The sequence below is a fragment of the Cephus cinctus genome, unplaced genomic scaffold (genome assembly GCF_000341935.2).
Source record: "Cephus cinctus unplaced genomic scaffold, Ccin1 Ccin1_scaffold0330, whole genome shotgun sequence".
NCBI classification, from domain to species: Eukaryota; Metazoa; Arthropoda; class Insecta; order Hymenoptera; family Cephidae; genus Cephus; species Cephus cinctus.
Genome location: NW_014333027.1, coordinates 333182 through 349185, shown reverse-complemented (window position 1 = coordinate 349185; position 16004 = coordinate 333182). Strand labels below are relative to the sequence as shown.

At 46.9% G+C, this 16004-nt stretch overlaps 2 protein-coding genes across 2 annotated transcripts in view; one reads left to right on the top strand and one right to left on the bottom strand.

The window, feature by feature from the left end:
• Positions 1 to 2325: 2325 nt before the first annotated feature.
• On the top strand, positions 2326 to 15184 carry LOC107266824. The gene is made up of 10 exons (XM_015737715.2): positions 2326 to 6292; positions 6833 to 6989; positions 7800 to 7913; positions 9850 to 10037; positions 12268 to 12637; positions 12737 to 12927; positions 13008 to 13237; positions 13351 to 13757; positions 13844 to 14201; positions 14271 to 15184. Exons 1-10 carry the CDS (start codon positions 4400 to 4402, stop codon positions 14602 to 14604), a joined length of 4242 nt encoding a protein of 1413 aa, XP_015593201.1. The 5' UTR covers positions 2326 to 4399; the 3' UTR covers positions 14605 to 15184.
• Positions 15185 to 15199: 15 nt separating this feature from the next.
• LOC107266826 overlaps positions 15200 to 16004 on the bottom strand; it is a 12625-nt gene continuing 11820 nt past the window's right edge. The window contains exon 7 of the mRNA XM_015737722.1: positions 15200 to 15964. The gene's annotated coding sequence lies outside the window, so the exon portion shown is untranslated. The remainder of the gene's footprint in view (positions 15965 to 16004) is intronic.

Below are 16004 nucleotides of genomic sequence, written 5' to 3'. Positions count from 1 at the left end.
CACGGGAAAGAGAAAGACAGCCACCGCATGCGTTTCGTTTAACAGTAATTTCTCAATAAGTATACGTTAAATGTTCATTATTTCTACAGTAAAAGCCTCAGATATCAAGTTATCTATAAATATATTCTAATACATAGTTTAACTTGCTAATTTTTGCAACAATTAAGGACATCTGACAAAATACAACCGTTTTTCCTCCATCACCTTAATTTTGCCCAACTTTAATAATTAATATCTCTTTAACTAGACGGTAAACAAATTTCATATTGCAGCCAGCAGCTGCAGCTGATTGAGCTCTGACGCTCAGGCATTGAAAAATGTAGGATCAACTTTCTGGCATAATTCTACCATACGGCCTTAAGCTTCTTTTTCTAGAATGACAAATCGCGTAAGAGAGCTATATAATAGCTTGTATCAAAGTTTTATAGCTGGCTGAAATCCGTAGAGCGAAGTTAACGTAACTTGTCTGACTTAATTTTTGTCTTCCTTGATTTAGAATTACAACCGTTTCCTGCGGAACAAAAAAGAGTTGATACGTTTCCAGAAACATATTGGCGTTCCTCGTTGAAGCAGTTTTCCATTCCAGAAGAGTGAAGGGATCTCGAGGCATTCTTTTCCTCGTTTAATAAGTTTTCCCCGCGGTTATGCCAACACCTGTGACGCTCAGATTTTCTTTGACGGGTATACGTATACCTCTCTTCTAGATTCTAGTTAACTTCTAGCAATTGAATACTCGCGCATTCGATTGTGGAAAACGCATTGGGATTCAGATGGAAAATGTTTGCGTCTTCATGACCACGAGTCAACACGACGAACGTAATACGTAACACGTGTTCCAGGAGGTTGTCAGGTGCTCGATAACGTCCTTAAGACTCACGTGAAAGGACCATTCGTATATCGAGTGATGTATTACCGATCGAGATAGACGCAAGGTGACGTCATAGAAGAGTCTGATGAAATGTTCCTTATAACAATTTTAATCCAGGTCTTAACTACCGAGCTCTTGGCACCTGACTCCACCCTAAAAGTTTACTTAACGCTTCGGAGAAGATAAATAAACTAAATCCGCGAGATAACCCGAGCGGGATTGTGAACCATCCTGGAAATATAACTTCTTTGAACTTTAATTCGGCTTGATTACATTCTTAAAATATTACGTGTTTTTTTCTTTTGGTAACAATAGATTCCTCGAAAAGTTTAATCACAACCGAAATCTCTATCTAGGATTCCCTTTGGCTCTCTACAAGCTATAGTAAAATATCGATTGAATGATCTTTCACAGATTATCAAAAATGAAAACACAGATAAGGAAAGCTTGTTATTATAATCTATTAAAAAAAAAAAGTTTCATCGACTCCCTAAAGCAGAGTTCGGATAAGGCTTGCTTGGCAGACACTTCGGCGTCCCGACGCCTGCCGACTTGCTCTTCACGCAGCTCTAAAGATAGAGTATCGGTTCATCTCAATTCCCAACCGTACCCCTAGGCATATGCCTACCTACATCTATATTATCACATTTCGCACGTATGTATTATCTCATCATCTCATCTTTACCCATACGTGACTGCGACTCTCCAGAACCGTTGGTTAAATTCTATCGAATCGAAATTCAAGCATCCCGTTAATTAGTCCCGCGTATCGGACCGTGTAAAAGCAGAAGTAATTAACGTCACGAACGGTATAAGGTGTGGCAAAAGGGATGATCGAGGATCACCAAAAGTTACTATCCAGGGTGTATATTCATACGTATCGTCTACGTAGGCACGTACCCGTGTACATACATACGTGGCTAATGTGGCACTGATTTATATCATGTTCGCGGGCCGAGTCGGGCAACCGGAGAATGAGTCTAAAAATAGGAACGGTGGATTCAGGAAATATCCCTAGGGATTGGGCAATCTCAACGAAGCTGGTCCTAAGTCACTGGCGAAGGGCTCGGCTGGGTCCAACGGCGCGATTTAAATTTAGGGCGAGTTTCGTGGCAGATATAGAAGCCGATACATAAAATACCTACCGCAAACTATAATATTTGTGTTATGGAAATAGACGACCGTGTACTCAAACGCGATCGACGCGTTTATACTCTACTTTGGTCTGAGCCTCGTCTCTTCTTATCTACGAATCGACCTCATCCTTTTCGTCCTTTGGTACATTGTCAGCTATTCGCCTGAAAATTCAAGCGTCTTTCCGTTATTCATCGTACCAATCAACGTCGGAGAACACAGCTGCCATAAGCTGGTACATGGCCAAGCTCCTGCAACGTTACGATATCGACCATCTCATTGAAGTGGTCCCTGACACTTTTATTGAGATGATAAAAATGTTGCTAGGTCGTGGTACGAATCGTGAATATTTTTTTTTCATCTATTTACGTAGCTTTCCGTCCTATCGTCGTTCGCTGCTAGAATCCGCGAAGACGTTTCTCTCGACCTTGGTACGATTTGGGATATTATTGATGAACTATTTGAAATGGGATTCCGCACTTAGAAGATAAATCGAAAAGTGGATTAACGATGGGTTATTGTTATGCTCCTGTTGTTTCCTACATCAGAGGCACAATGTCGCCCACAGAAGCAGCGAGACATAATCGCAGCAACAAGCGAGTCTCGGAATCGCGCCAACCGTTGTACCGTTTTGCTTTCTACCAGATACCTTGAGGAATTAATGTTCCAAGTACCGGGAACTTCGAACTGAGCGAAACTGTATGACGAGGCTAGAGCGTGCAAAGATAGAACGGCGCTGCTGATCTCCTCCGGCTTCCCAGCCTCCCCGCCATCCTCGATGTCTATCGTTGTCCCCCTGAGATGATCGCATCCTGCGACGATACACAATAAGAAGATTTCTCCTAATGTCGAGATAATTTAACGACAAGTGGGACTCGAATTGCTCTATTTGTTAGATTGGATACAGATCCAAAAAGGTTTTGGTGGATTCATCAACGTTCCAGACGTTCCTGGAGCGAGACGGTTCCTGGCGGCGCTGCGTGGCGCGACCTCGAGGAATTTTGCGAGCCGAGAGCGCGTTTTATTATAATCAGTTGTAAATATTATCAGTTGGCTACGGCACGTGCCCAGCTCGTTTAACTCCTTCGGCGAAAAGTCAGCCGATGAGAATTCTCCTTGGATCTGGATGCTGTTACGGGCGATGCTCTGCGAGAGGATAGAGAAGCCGAGTGGTCTATCTATATCGATAGCGATAGCTACCAGAAGATCCTAGGAAGGTCGCTCAATGGAAAGACGATCAGATGGATGGAACGGATGGAACAGATTGATTTTGTTGGTGACGGATTCTTGGTTTTACGTACGTATTGCGGCTTGAAGACACTCGACCGCCACTTAATGGAGGATCTTCGTGTTTCGTGTTGTCTAATCTTGGCCCTGAGGTCAATTGAGAGCAGGAAGAGATACTCTTGCGGGTCCGTGATGGCGAAGGAGGAGACGTACGTCAGCGGGAGACTCTGCGGCAGCGTCGACGACGGGAACGACGACGACGAACGTCGACGCCAGAAGGCGCCTAAGAGCATCGGTATTTGGCAAGCGGCTTTTCGACGTTGGCCACAGTGCGTTAGTCGGTCCCTAGGTACGCCCGAGCTTCCACCTAGCCTATGACTTGGGTCCGTCTGATCCTGAGAGCGAAGAAACGAATAAGCGAAGAAGCGAGTGGCCGTAGATGAGGAACGGGAACGGGAAAGGGGAGCGTAAGCGGTTCAAACACTGACAGAGAAGGAGAGGGACGCTTTTAGACACGGAGCGTCCACGACGACGTCGCGCTGCCCTGAGCAGTAGTCGCGTACCTTAGCCAGCTTCCACCTTACCGGCTCGCGAGTTACACGGCTCCGCGGACTCGGTCTCGCCTCTCCTTTCCTTGGACATTCCTTGGGATAACGCCCTCGCGATCGGCGACCTTAGACTCTCTTGAACTGCGACAGGGTCTCTGACGTAAGGAGGTCAAGGAAGCAGCCGGTACCCACCTTGATTTCCACAGGGGATCGAGGCACCCTGGAAGGTGAAGAGACGAGGAAGTAGCTGAAGAGTGCAGAGTGAAGGGTACTGAGTGTAAAGTGCAAGGGTGCGAAGATCGTATGTCCGGGACTGTGTCGGGATGCTGGGAGAGCTGATTACGGTGTTGGGTAGTGAAAGGTAGTGGTGACGGTGACGGTGCTGGCGGATCCGACGCCGTCGGTACAAGTGCTTGTAGTGGATCGTGTCCGTGACTGGTGGTTCTGGTGGCTGTGGAAGTGGCGGCGATAACGGGATCAAACTACTGGAATGATAGGAGGTGGCCATCGGACTGTGCCCGAGGGTCCTCGTTAAGGAGAGGCCGAGAGTAGTGGGTCCAGGTTGACGTAAACGTCCACGAAAGTGGTACGTGTGGCAAAGCGGGAGGACGGGGGCGCAACGATGGCGGAGCGTCTTGGCGCCGCTGGCAGAAGACGCTCCCGTCGAGATAGCAATGAGGCCGGAAGTTCCGCCCGGGTAGCTCCCCCTGCCTCCAAGGACAAGAGGACCAAACGCTCGACCAAACCGACCAAGGAACGATGGCTGCTCACGCGGAAAACGTGGCGCTACATGGCCGACGCAGGGCGAAAACTCATTCCAGATGGCGTCCACAATCGTCCGGAAGACATACCCAAGATAGAGCAGTACTTTCAGGAAGTGTGTCAGAAGGAGCCAAAGTTCCTTTTATGGAGGAAGGCTTCTTATCCTGGTTCGGTAGGCCTTCGCTCGCATGGACGTCGAAGGCATTTAAAAGGCGGAAGCTGTCGGGTCAAGGCAAGTTCAGCTGACGAGGCTGACGATGTCAGGGGTCCGACTCCGTCCTTTCTGCTTCAAGCCACTTCCGGTGGTAGGTTCGACGTTACCAAGATGAAGCGGGAATGGCTATCCGGGGCTGGTGGTCCAGGTACTGGGGGTAGTACCCCGACGACTCCTGTAGCTCAGAGAAAAGTCATCCAGGAAGACACGGAGACCAAAGCCCTTGCCGATATGCTTCAAAAGTACTTGAATATGCAAGGAACGTCCGGTGCTGACTCTACTTCCACGTCGGCGCCAAGACCCACTCCGGATACTAATTACCTTAGCAAATCATCCGAACCGTTTGATTATCAGAATCTTATTGACAAATTGCAACAGCATCTAGATCTCATTATGGCGCCGGGACGCCGGGAAGAAACTCGAGATTACGGTAGCGAGGTAGGAGTACCAAAGTCCATGCTACCTTACCAGGGTGACTACGTTCATAAATCCTTACTAGAGACACTCAGCAGATACTATAGCAAGTCCCCGAATAGGGAACACGTAATTTCTGATATACTAACAGACAGAAAATTGTTAGAGAAATTGTACTTTGACCTGCGCTGCACCAGAGGATTCAGAGGTCCAAGGGCGACCGGAGCATACACTTCGCCATCCGGTCACTGGCGAGGACTTCCGCGTAACCGTGCAGGTGGGACCTCAGCTCAGAAAGATAGCAGCGACTGGACGCCTCGAAGGAGGGATCTGACTTCGCCGCCTCCCTTAATCGCTGTCCAGGGACCTAGTACCGATCGCGGCCCCGTCGACGATGGGACCCAAACAGATCCTGTACCACGTTTAGTCTTAGAATCGTTACTCCTCGAGAAGGAACGTGAAAGAGAGGATTCTGTAAAAGCGTCTGACCAAGTAAAAGGCGCTGCGGGTCGTCGAAGAAGTAGCGTCGACAATGATGACGTCTCGCCGTCAGTGAGCGACACGATAAAGAGATACCTCAGGATGGCGCGAAAGAAGTCGATGGACGCTGACAGAGTGGACAGATTCCGTCGCGTGAACTATGACAGAAATTTGCGGAACATACGTGCCAAGGGAGAGATCAGTAAGCCGGGCGATGACGAGGGTAACAGTAAGGGTTGTCAGACCGATGATAACTGGATGGTGAACTATCGTGAAATGTCGGAAGGCGGCGAGAATCTCTCGGACGCGGAAACGACGTCGCCCGGAAGTCGAAATGCGAGTTCGCGCAGTAGCATTGATGCCGGCCTAGGCTCCGAGGAGCCACCCTCGACCCCCAAGCAACATCAGTCCTTTCTGTCCCATCTCCTTCACGGTTCCAATGCGAATAAGGATAAACCTCACTCGGCACCCGGTTCACCAGCTCTCACGTCATCCAATTCCGCAGGTGGCTCCACGATGCAGAAAAGCAAGTCGTCCAGCAGCGTGGTGCATCATGGGAGTAGGCTCGTCGCCAAGAAGATCTGGAGATCCAGGAGTAAGAGCACCTCCAGGGTATCGAATCAACCGTCGGTCTGGACGCCCCAGGTGAGCTAAATAATTTTTATTACTTTTTATTAAACATCATCTCCAACGAATCAAATCCCACTTTCTGATCAGTTCTATGTATAATATAAATCCCGCCCCTTCTGTACCTTCTTAGGAGTATTCTTACTCTTTAAACGCAACACGCGTTATCCTGAGAACGTATATACAGGGTGTGCCGAAAATATACGTCGAACAACTTTGGATACGCTCGTAAGTAAAATTTGATGTTTTTCAAATACTGGGCCAAAGGGTTAGTTCAACAAACACAGCGCACGGGAGATTAGCAAAATATTCGAGATATCGTTTTTCTCTCATAACTCGTACCATCTTGATGTTTCTCAATTTTTTTTTATAAAAAAAAAAAAATACCGTTGAACCAACAGAAAAGTCATGCAACATTTTTCATTTTACTTGGCGGCCATTCGTGCATTCCCCGAACAACCAATACGAACCAGAAAAGTATCTCCCGCCGAAGACGATTTCGTACGATCGTCCTGAAACATTTAATTCTCCCTCATTTTGGGACTTATTTTGTTTCAGGGTAAGTGCACGTGGGCCGGCGCTAGCGGACGTAAAGTGACGCTCCAGGATACGCCGTTACGCGTCCTCTCCGACGTGGAACGTAAAGTCCTTTGTCAAGTAGCCGTAGCGAAGCTTCAAGCCCTAAATCTTGGCGTACACATCAGGCCTCCTAACGGTGAGTCAGAAGGAGGCGGAAAATTTAAACAATATCTTTAAGACAATATCTCGTAAAGATTCTTTTAGTGGGTAAAACGTTTCAGTGCCGCTCGGCATCGCTCACAATTTTCACTGATTGACGTGTTTATGCTCGCAAGGGCTCGTTAGCAAGATTTCACCGTCTCAGTCCTCTTATATACTCTCTCAGTCTATTTTCCAGCTTTCCTGTTTCGCTATCCGTCAACAAGATTCGTCTTCTAATATGTACAGAAGACTTTTCTGGCATTTAATAAGTTTCTCTAATGATGTTTCAACGCGCCGATCATAGCCGACGCTCGAGTTAACCTAAAAGTCCAACATCCTGGATACCTTATGTAGGTAAAGGCATAACCTGCATAGGTACAAAGCGGTTCGTACGAGGAAAAACATTTGTTACGCATTTACGTGTAATGAAGAATGGCTGCCTTTTACCTGTACTAACGCTCTTCATACCTTTTACATAGGTTAACTTTCGTGCCAAGACTCTTTCCTCTTGATAGACGCCTCGAGCCTATGTCGGGACGCCGAAGCCGAGGATAAATCGTGCGGATGCTCCTTTCGATCGCTATATTTAGACGGATCGCGGTTCCGTACAAAAATACGTACGAGTGTTTTCGGCTCTCTCGTTGTTCCCAAAGACGAGGATCCCCTATTCTTGGCACATCAAACATTCGTATACAAAATTCCACATGAGCAACAGTCCAAAATTTTACTGACGATCATTTTCACTTGACTCATTGACGTGTCGATTCGAGTGCCGATTATTACACGTTGCTTCAATTTCTTACAGAGACACTCGGTGGATCGGTCACTACAAAGCCTAAGAGACGAGCTTATCTTCTCAAGAGAAAAGCACTGACCACAGGATTTTTTGATAACAAGGGCAAGGATGACAAGGATAAGGGTGAGTCAACTGTAAAATAAGTATCAAGTGTGCTCTATAAGTAAATCATCAGTGATATCTTCAAAATAGCCTAGGTCAGGGTAATGGTAATTAAGGTTGACCATTTTATACGAGAGTGTAGTTGACATATGTACGTCACGACGAGTATAGATCAGAGTGACACGTGGTCGAGGAACTTGATGAAGGATCAGAAATGAGAAGGATTCCAGTTGTCGATGACTACTTATCCTTATTGCATATCCATCTAATGAGTGCGAGAATGAGGATAGAGCGAGAGAGATGAGAAAGAGGAATTTGCTTGCTGGCACTCATGAACGAGTCAGCTAGTGAAAATAAAGAAAGACAAAAATTGTCGCACGCGGTATCTCAATGCTCGTTGCTCATTTTTGTCATGCAGAATTTTTTTATCACACTAAAACCCACTAACGAAACGTATGGGGTTTATTTCTGCTCCTGGCAGAAGTTGAATTAGCTAAGCCTGCACGACAGGCAGCTCGCACCACGCCAAACTACTCTTCCAGCAATAGCCAATCCACGACTATTTATAATCGTGCCGAATAAAAGTTCAATCTAATCCTCTAGATTTTTTTTTATAGGTGGAATTAGCACAGATCGAAGATCGAACTTTTATCGTTATATCGATAGGTCGTTATATCTGTCGATAGATCGAGTCCAGGATAATCGTTACTTTTTACGTCTCCAGGCTCAATTTCTCTCGTATGAAAACAATCGACGAGTCAACTTGTATTTCGGTGCCGACTAGTCGGGTTGCTACTGTCAATCCTGGAACCAGCTGACAATGCTGATTGTCATTGCTGAACGTAACTATTCGAAAATTCTTTGGATAATACTTCGGATTATTTGCTCTTTTCTTATGTCAACGTCCAAGGGAGTGTCACTGGGAAATTATTGGATACCAATAGCTATTTTGTTTTGACGTTAACGCGCCAGACTTATTTCTGTTATTGATCACACTCGTATCCTTCGCTATAGGTTCCAGCATGAACAAACAGTCGGTTTCATTAGGGTAGGGGGGGGGAAGCTATTTCCTACAGCACATATATATACTCGTTCAGTGCGGCACTTGTAGACCTGTTTGCAAAGCACTCGGTCAAGAAACAGAATGAAATCCGGAATAAATGGGAAAAAAGGAAGGTAAATTCACCTTGGCATGATAAGAATGAACGATTTCATGATGACAGGTTACAGGATCAGGTTTCATGTCAGATGGATGATGATTTTCTGGATAGTGAGAATCACCTGTAAGAGTCGTATTTGAGAATGAAAATTGTACAATGACAACGAGGTGGATGACTACGTCACAAGCCCCTAATTCTTTTAGCAGAGAGGAACCTTAGTCTGGGTGCACACTCTCCGAGTATAATAGCATCGCCCGGGCTGGTATGAGACACAATTTCGCTATCTAATATTAGCCCTGGGGTGCTTGGGAGTGGTGCATATTTCCGCATATACCGGGTTTATTTGCGGTCCATGCTACGAGTACGCACAGCACGGTCCTAGCGATCCGTAGACGTTCTCCATGTCAATCAGGATTCTCCAAAAGGCTAGGCCACTCGTACGAGTTACCAGTGGCAGATGACATCGGTAAGAAGCTCTAGGGGATGGTACCGCATGATTCATTCAAGGGTAAAAAAGAATGAGGTCTCGCGTTATGCTCTCGAGGATGTTCCTGGCGATGTCCCCGTTGTCCCCACTGCAGCCAACGCACTAAGAACTCGGATGGCCCAGATTGCGTTCTATAATCAGACGCACGGGGCATCATTCGATGGGTCTTCGTAATGGCGACTTCGCGATGGCTAAGCATCGTCTGCATACTTGAAGAAGCCCACCTGTACCTCTGTAACTCCCTGTCCATAAGCTTCTTCAGGGGCAGCTAAGTATATTTAATTATAATAAAATACTTTGATGTGCACAGAATCCGCTGGTGGTCTGGTATTTGGAATTCCGCTGTCGCAGTGTCTGGAGAACGACAGACTAGCGAGAATCGCCGCCGGGGAGGTCGTCGACGTTGGGAGTCTGACAAGGAGCAGCAGACACGGAAGCCGGACGAGTTTTACCAGCCTGATCGAGACGCCATCAAGCGTCGCAGCTAAAACGGAAGAGGTTGGTGCAAAGCTCGAGTGTCTCTAGAAGAAAAGGGATCGAGTTTCTTACATAACCTCCAAGTAATAATCTAAAAACAGTCTCTCCATAAAGATCTTAACTGCTCTGTCTAAATGCTTTATACGCAATGGGCACGTAGATACACGTGTTCGCCAGCCAGTGCCTTCCAAGCTACTTCGGCATCATCATCCCACTAGCTTCTGGTTTAATACGCAGCAACCTCAGTCATTCCTAATACGTCATAGTCAGAACGACGAGTAAGACATTAGCCATGACGACACGACGTCTCGACGGTAAGACACGCCGCCGTTCCCGCACGTCGAGTTCTCCCACCTAAATTAGACTAGACTAGTAGACGATAAAAGAGAGAGAGAGAGAGAGAGAGAGGGAACTTCTCATCGTACATAGGCTCGTCGCGTACCTATATCTAGATACCTCAAAGGTGGTCTCTTCTAGGAGCGACTTTCATCTGGCTGGCCAGTTGTACTTAAGCAAGACGTCGCTCGCATCAGAGCTGATCCCATCACATGAGAGAGTTAGAGAACGAAGAGAGGAGAGACTACGAGGGACGTTGTTGCGTGCAAGTGGTTATTTTTCGCACGTCATACGTCACCAGACTAAATGGTGTCTATATAATCCCTGAGCTAGTACGCGAGCATCCCTCGAACGTCTCTCGGTTACACTATTAGACTGAGATGGACAGGCTGATGGAATAAACGAACGGCAGAGTGAAATAAAATTCTCTCTTTGCCAAGATCTCAAGACCGGATTTAACTGGCGAATAATTAAGAGCCCTGGCACTTGTTGTAAGAGCCCTAACTTGTTTTCCTCGGACTGCTGACGATGAGAAGGGCGGGAGGGAGAGGGAGGGAGAGGGGGAGGGAGAGAGAGCTTCTCTTGATATTTTTTAGCATTCGAGTCGTATGCTTTCGCGCCACGATGCACCCGATGCTATTTGCGTCTTAAACTTTTCAAAAGCTGCCCACTTCCTGGCCGACCGTCATGTATTTTTGTATCAGCCTTCCTCGTACCTCTACTTATGACAGAGACGTTCTTTCTTTTGTCACTTTATTTCCAGCCTCTGGAAATATCCATGTCCAAACAATGCCTCCATAAATATCGAAATCCAACGGAAAGGTGCCATTTATTCGCCGGTCCGTACTTTCTGCCACGATACATTAACTGCGGATCTCTAGAATTTTCCAAAGCGTAAAAAGGTTCCCGTTCGCGTGGGAAGTGGAAAATTCCCTTCTACGTTTTAGGTTAAGTCCCCTCGTAAAATATTTTCCCACGTAGTAGCACCTTATCGGTTCGATAGGCTACAACGATTTAATCTTACGACTGAGTCATTGAAAATTTATGAAACTTATACAGCTGCTTAGATGACTTCCGAAAGAGCTTGTATAGAAGTGTATGTGGGAGGACACGTGGATTATTGTGTGCTAGAGGGGAGGAGACCATCCAGTCCTCCGTTTAATTCTCTCCCGCGTAAATGGCTCATAGGGATCCTGTCAACATCTCGAGGATATTGCATGTGACAAGTATGACAGCCGGGTTGTCACTGTATCACGGCTCTTCTGTCCTCGGAAATTGGCAGAGAGTTGCAATCCTACGTGGTTTCAGTGTAGGGTCAATATCAGTGTGCGATCAGAAAGACGTGTAAGCGTTTCGCTTCGGAAAAATAACGGGGATATATCCTGGAGACTTATATATACATATATGGGGTTTTAGGATGAGATCGGGAGGAATTTCATGGGATTTGTCCAGCATGGATTATTAGGCAAAGTAAATGTGTAGTAAATCAATCGGAGACTAAAACCGGTTGCCACGGTCTTCCTTTGAGCCAGCCGAGCGACAGAACTCCGTCGGCCTTTCCGTCGCCGAGCTGCAGCTCGTACGTCACGCGAGGCTCACGCCGCGGTGACGTCATAGATCAGAGACGTAAATAGAACAGGGCCGAGAACGCTAATTTTATCCGTGGATTAATTAAGAACGCTCAATTTTGCAAGAGTTTCTATTTAACGGGAACGCGCGTACGTGCGTGCCTTTTTCTTTACGCACGAGTATATATATATATATATTACGGAAGTCTGAGAAATTGGAAATTGCACTTAGAATTTGATTATTATTTATAGCTGTCTTATTGACATAAACTCGGCACGTGATTAAGTATCGTTGCACGAGATTGTACATGGACTCACGTGACTTTCCGGCCCGATTGCTTTTTCAGGGTGGCTCCTCCGAATCCTTGTCATCGAAAGGTGGCGGGGCTCAGACCGGAAGTGACTCTGGAGGATTGGAATTGAGTGACAGTGGAGGTGGAGGTCCTCCTGGTGAATGGGACGCAGTTCCAGGAATAGTGCAGCAGTGCATCAAGCATCTGGAGGCTACCGGAATGCACACCCTGGGTGTTTTCAGAGTCTCGCCCTCGAAGAAGAGGGTGAGACAATTAAGGGAGGATTTTGATTGCGGCAGAGAGACCAGAATTGGACCGGATCAGTGTCCGCACGACGTTGCGGCGCTTCTCAAAGAGTACTTCCGGGACCTTCCCGATCCTTTACTGTGTAGAGATCTCTATCAAGCCTTCGTGCATACTCAGAGTGAGCGCTTACTGTTTGATATGTTTGTGACAGCTGGATTTAAACATTTCAGACGTTTCTATCGTCTACTTCTGCACTGGATAATTCGTGATATTTCAGAGATACGAAACAGGAGATTACAGCAAGAAGCGCTACAGCATCTGATTCAGCTGCTGCCAACGCCAAATCGCGAGACCCTCTGGGCTCTTTTGAATTTTCTTAGTGATGTAGCAGCCAACAGTGATGATCGCAAAGATGAAACGGGCGAATGGATACCCGGCAATAAAATGGATGCTACTAATCTGGCAACAGTGAGTCTGATCTGCCTGTACAGTGTCTAGCTGATGATGAATAATGCTTGAAGGTCTACAATATTATTCAAATGTTTTAGGTTTTCGCGCCGAATATTCTCCACTGCGTGAAGCACGGACAGACGCGGCCTGAGGTCTCGGCGGAGCGAGCCGAGGAGAGGATCGACGTGATAAACGTGGTGAGAGCACTTCTGGAGCATGCGCCGACCCTCTTCACGGTTCCGGCAGCCCTCCTGGATGAGCTCTACCTGCACATGATGGACACGCACCCGGTGGACCTGGACCTGGCCCTCACGCGCCGTGCCGAGGAGTAAGCGAAGGACGAAGCCCCGTGTCGGCGTGCGAAATTGACTATCGCGAGAACCGATTCGCGAGAGACTGAAGGCCGGATAGAAAGAACGAGTGGGTCTATCTCTCTTGCAGGCAGTGCGCCGATGAGGTCGACCCCTGCAGCGAGGCCGAGACCTTCTCCGTGGAGGAGACCATTGCAACGCGAAAGCTCTGGACCCGGGAGCAGTGTATGCATCAGACGGCCGGTGTCGGTGGTGACATCGGACCCAGGCCACGTAGACCAAAGAGACCAGGATCCCGACGGAAGGAAGATCAGACTAGAAGCAACAGCGTGGACAGCGGCTCCAGCGAGGATCCCACAGATCCTAGGAGACGATCTTCGCCCATGGTCATTACCGCCAGCCTCACGATACCCATGTCTGGGGCGTTCACCTTGAACCTTGATGACCCGGATATACCTTATATCGAGGAGGCGCCTAAGCAACCTAGTGCACCGCCCAGGAGGCAAAGGCAAAGGTCCATCTCAGGATGTAGCGAAGGTGCGATGTCGATTAATAGGACTTTAATATTAGTGTGTGCCGTTATTTATTCTTTCATGATATTCTGCTTGCTTCTTTCCCTTCAGGTGGTAGACATGGGAGTGACAGCGCCGTCGGCTCCTCGGCGACACTTTCCGGTGATCAGCCGCCCAGCTCTCCTCCTTCCTGGGCCTCGAGCCCACCTGCAAGTCCTGATAGCGCCGTCACGGCTGTTTCCTACATACCAGATCATCATGCGGTCCTCCAGAGGGTTTCCTTTACGACCTCGAGCGAGGTTCGTCAGATCTCCAGGTCTACTAGTCAAAGCACCTCACAAGAGACCACTTCCAAGAACCTCAGCGTCGTCGGGAACGTACCAGTGAGCATTCTTACCAATGCGACTTCTGCTGTATCCACGGGTCCATATACTCCCAGCATCACCAGTATCGGGGGCGCGGTTCTCAGGTGAGTATATCAATCTAATTAAGTTTACCTTTAAAATTCATCAAACTATATTAACTTTGGTGTATCCAGATCGAAAACCGCGGACATCGAAAGGATGCTACATATCTCCAGACCGGACAAAGAAGTTAGTTCGACGGCAACAGCTTCGACAACAACGACGTCAACCTCGTCATCCGACAATAAGAAGTACACCAAGAGACGCTACACAGACTCGCGGCATCAGACACGACACATCCCCGACGCCGAGACGCTCGCAGGCACAAAAACAGCACAGCCAACAACGCCGGTACTAAGTCAAAATCTAGTGCAAAGTAGTCAGAGGACAGGCGTCGGTGCAGCACCTGTTTGGAAGCGTCGCGAGCTTATATCCAGCGCGCCCAAAGACAGGGAAGGCTACTTCTAGCATGGAGCCGGCGAGAGCGACGGATACCCTCGCGCGAGTACCGTGTTCACCGCGATCTTCACTGTGGTCGAAGGTCGTAGGTCATAGGTCAAGTCAGGAAGACGACTGCCGTAAAGATAGCCGGACAAATAAAGTGAAACTAAAAATCTGTGCGTGGTGGCAAACGCGGACACTCCGTTGGTTCCTAGTTTACCGTCCTTGCGTTTCCCAGCCCTTTACGAGGCATTCCTTTTTTCTGGATACACGTTCACAAGGCCGCGGAGGCGCACGCCAAAAGCCAAACAAGAGTTCCACTCGTTCCTGTGCTCGAGAGGGAGAGAAACAAGAAGAAGAGGAGACAAAAGAGAAGAAAAAGCCAAAAAAATTAATTCAAGAAGAGTGGAGTAGAAGGCAAAGCGGATTCCTCGATTCGAAGACGCCGTGCGTCCGATATTCCTCCTGGTGAGGAAGGACTCGGAGTCGTCGAGATGTATCGGATCGGGCTCGATGCCACTCGCGCTAAAGTAACACTCGTCGTTAAGTTTTTAACCTGTAAACCGAATGAATAAATATTAATTTTCTACAAAGATACAAAAATCGATCCCACGAACTTTCATTATTTTAGGTACGAACGCATTTATTGAGTCTCAACTTTGTATTGACTTTACAAAAACACAACGGATTTACATAATATCTATACATGAGTACTCCCTTCCGTGGTCACCATTTATATTTCCATATATTTTTTCTCGATATCTCCACCATTCGTATTTCATCTCCTCCTTTCTGTATTTATAACATACATATATAAATATATATATAGAATCTATATCAGCAGAGAGTACTCGAATTGCTCCGATTGTTACCAGCTAAGTCCTAAAGACGTGGTAAGGCGTGCTTATTTACAAAGTTCCCCTCCACTCGTAAAATCCATACTGTCGCCAGAAAAATTCTAAAGGACACTTCTCGAGTTTATCCAGTTATCCGAAAAGCTCTTGAACTGCAAAGTCGATCTTCTTAATAAAATTCGGATACATACATTTTTCCCGATTCCTAGGAGTATTCGCTAATGGAATCGTCCAGTTGGAATAAAACGTATATAATAGGAACGAGAAAAGCTGAACAAGTATAAATGATAGCGAATGGACAGAGATGAGTATAAAGGACGTAGAGTGGAACAGGATAATTAATTACAAGGACAACAGCGAACGAGTATAAATTGTTTCAAATTAGAAAGCAACGCTACATAACGTTTCCGGCTAAAATCATATTAGTTTGCGCGATGAAATAAATATATATATATATATATATATACGCATAATACTTAAGACAATAAGAAATGATTAACAATTTGCCCGCAATTCGCGACCGTATACGAGACCTACTCCGGTAGTCATATTAGTTTGCGCGATGAAATAAAT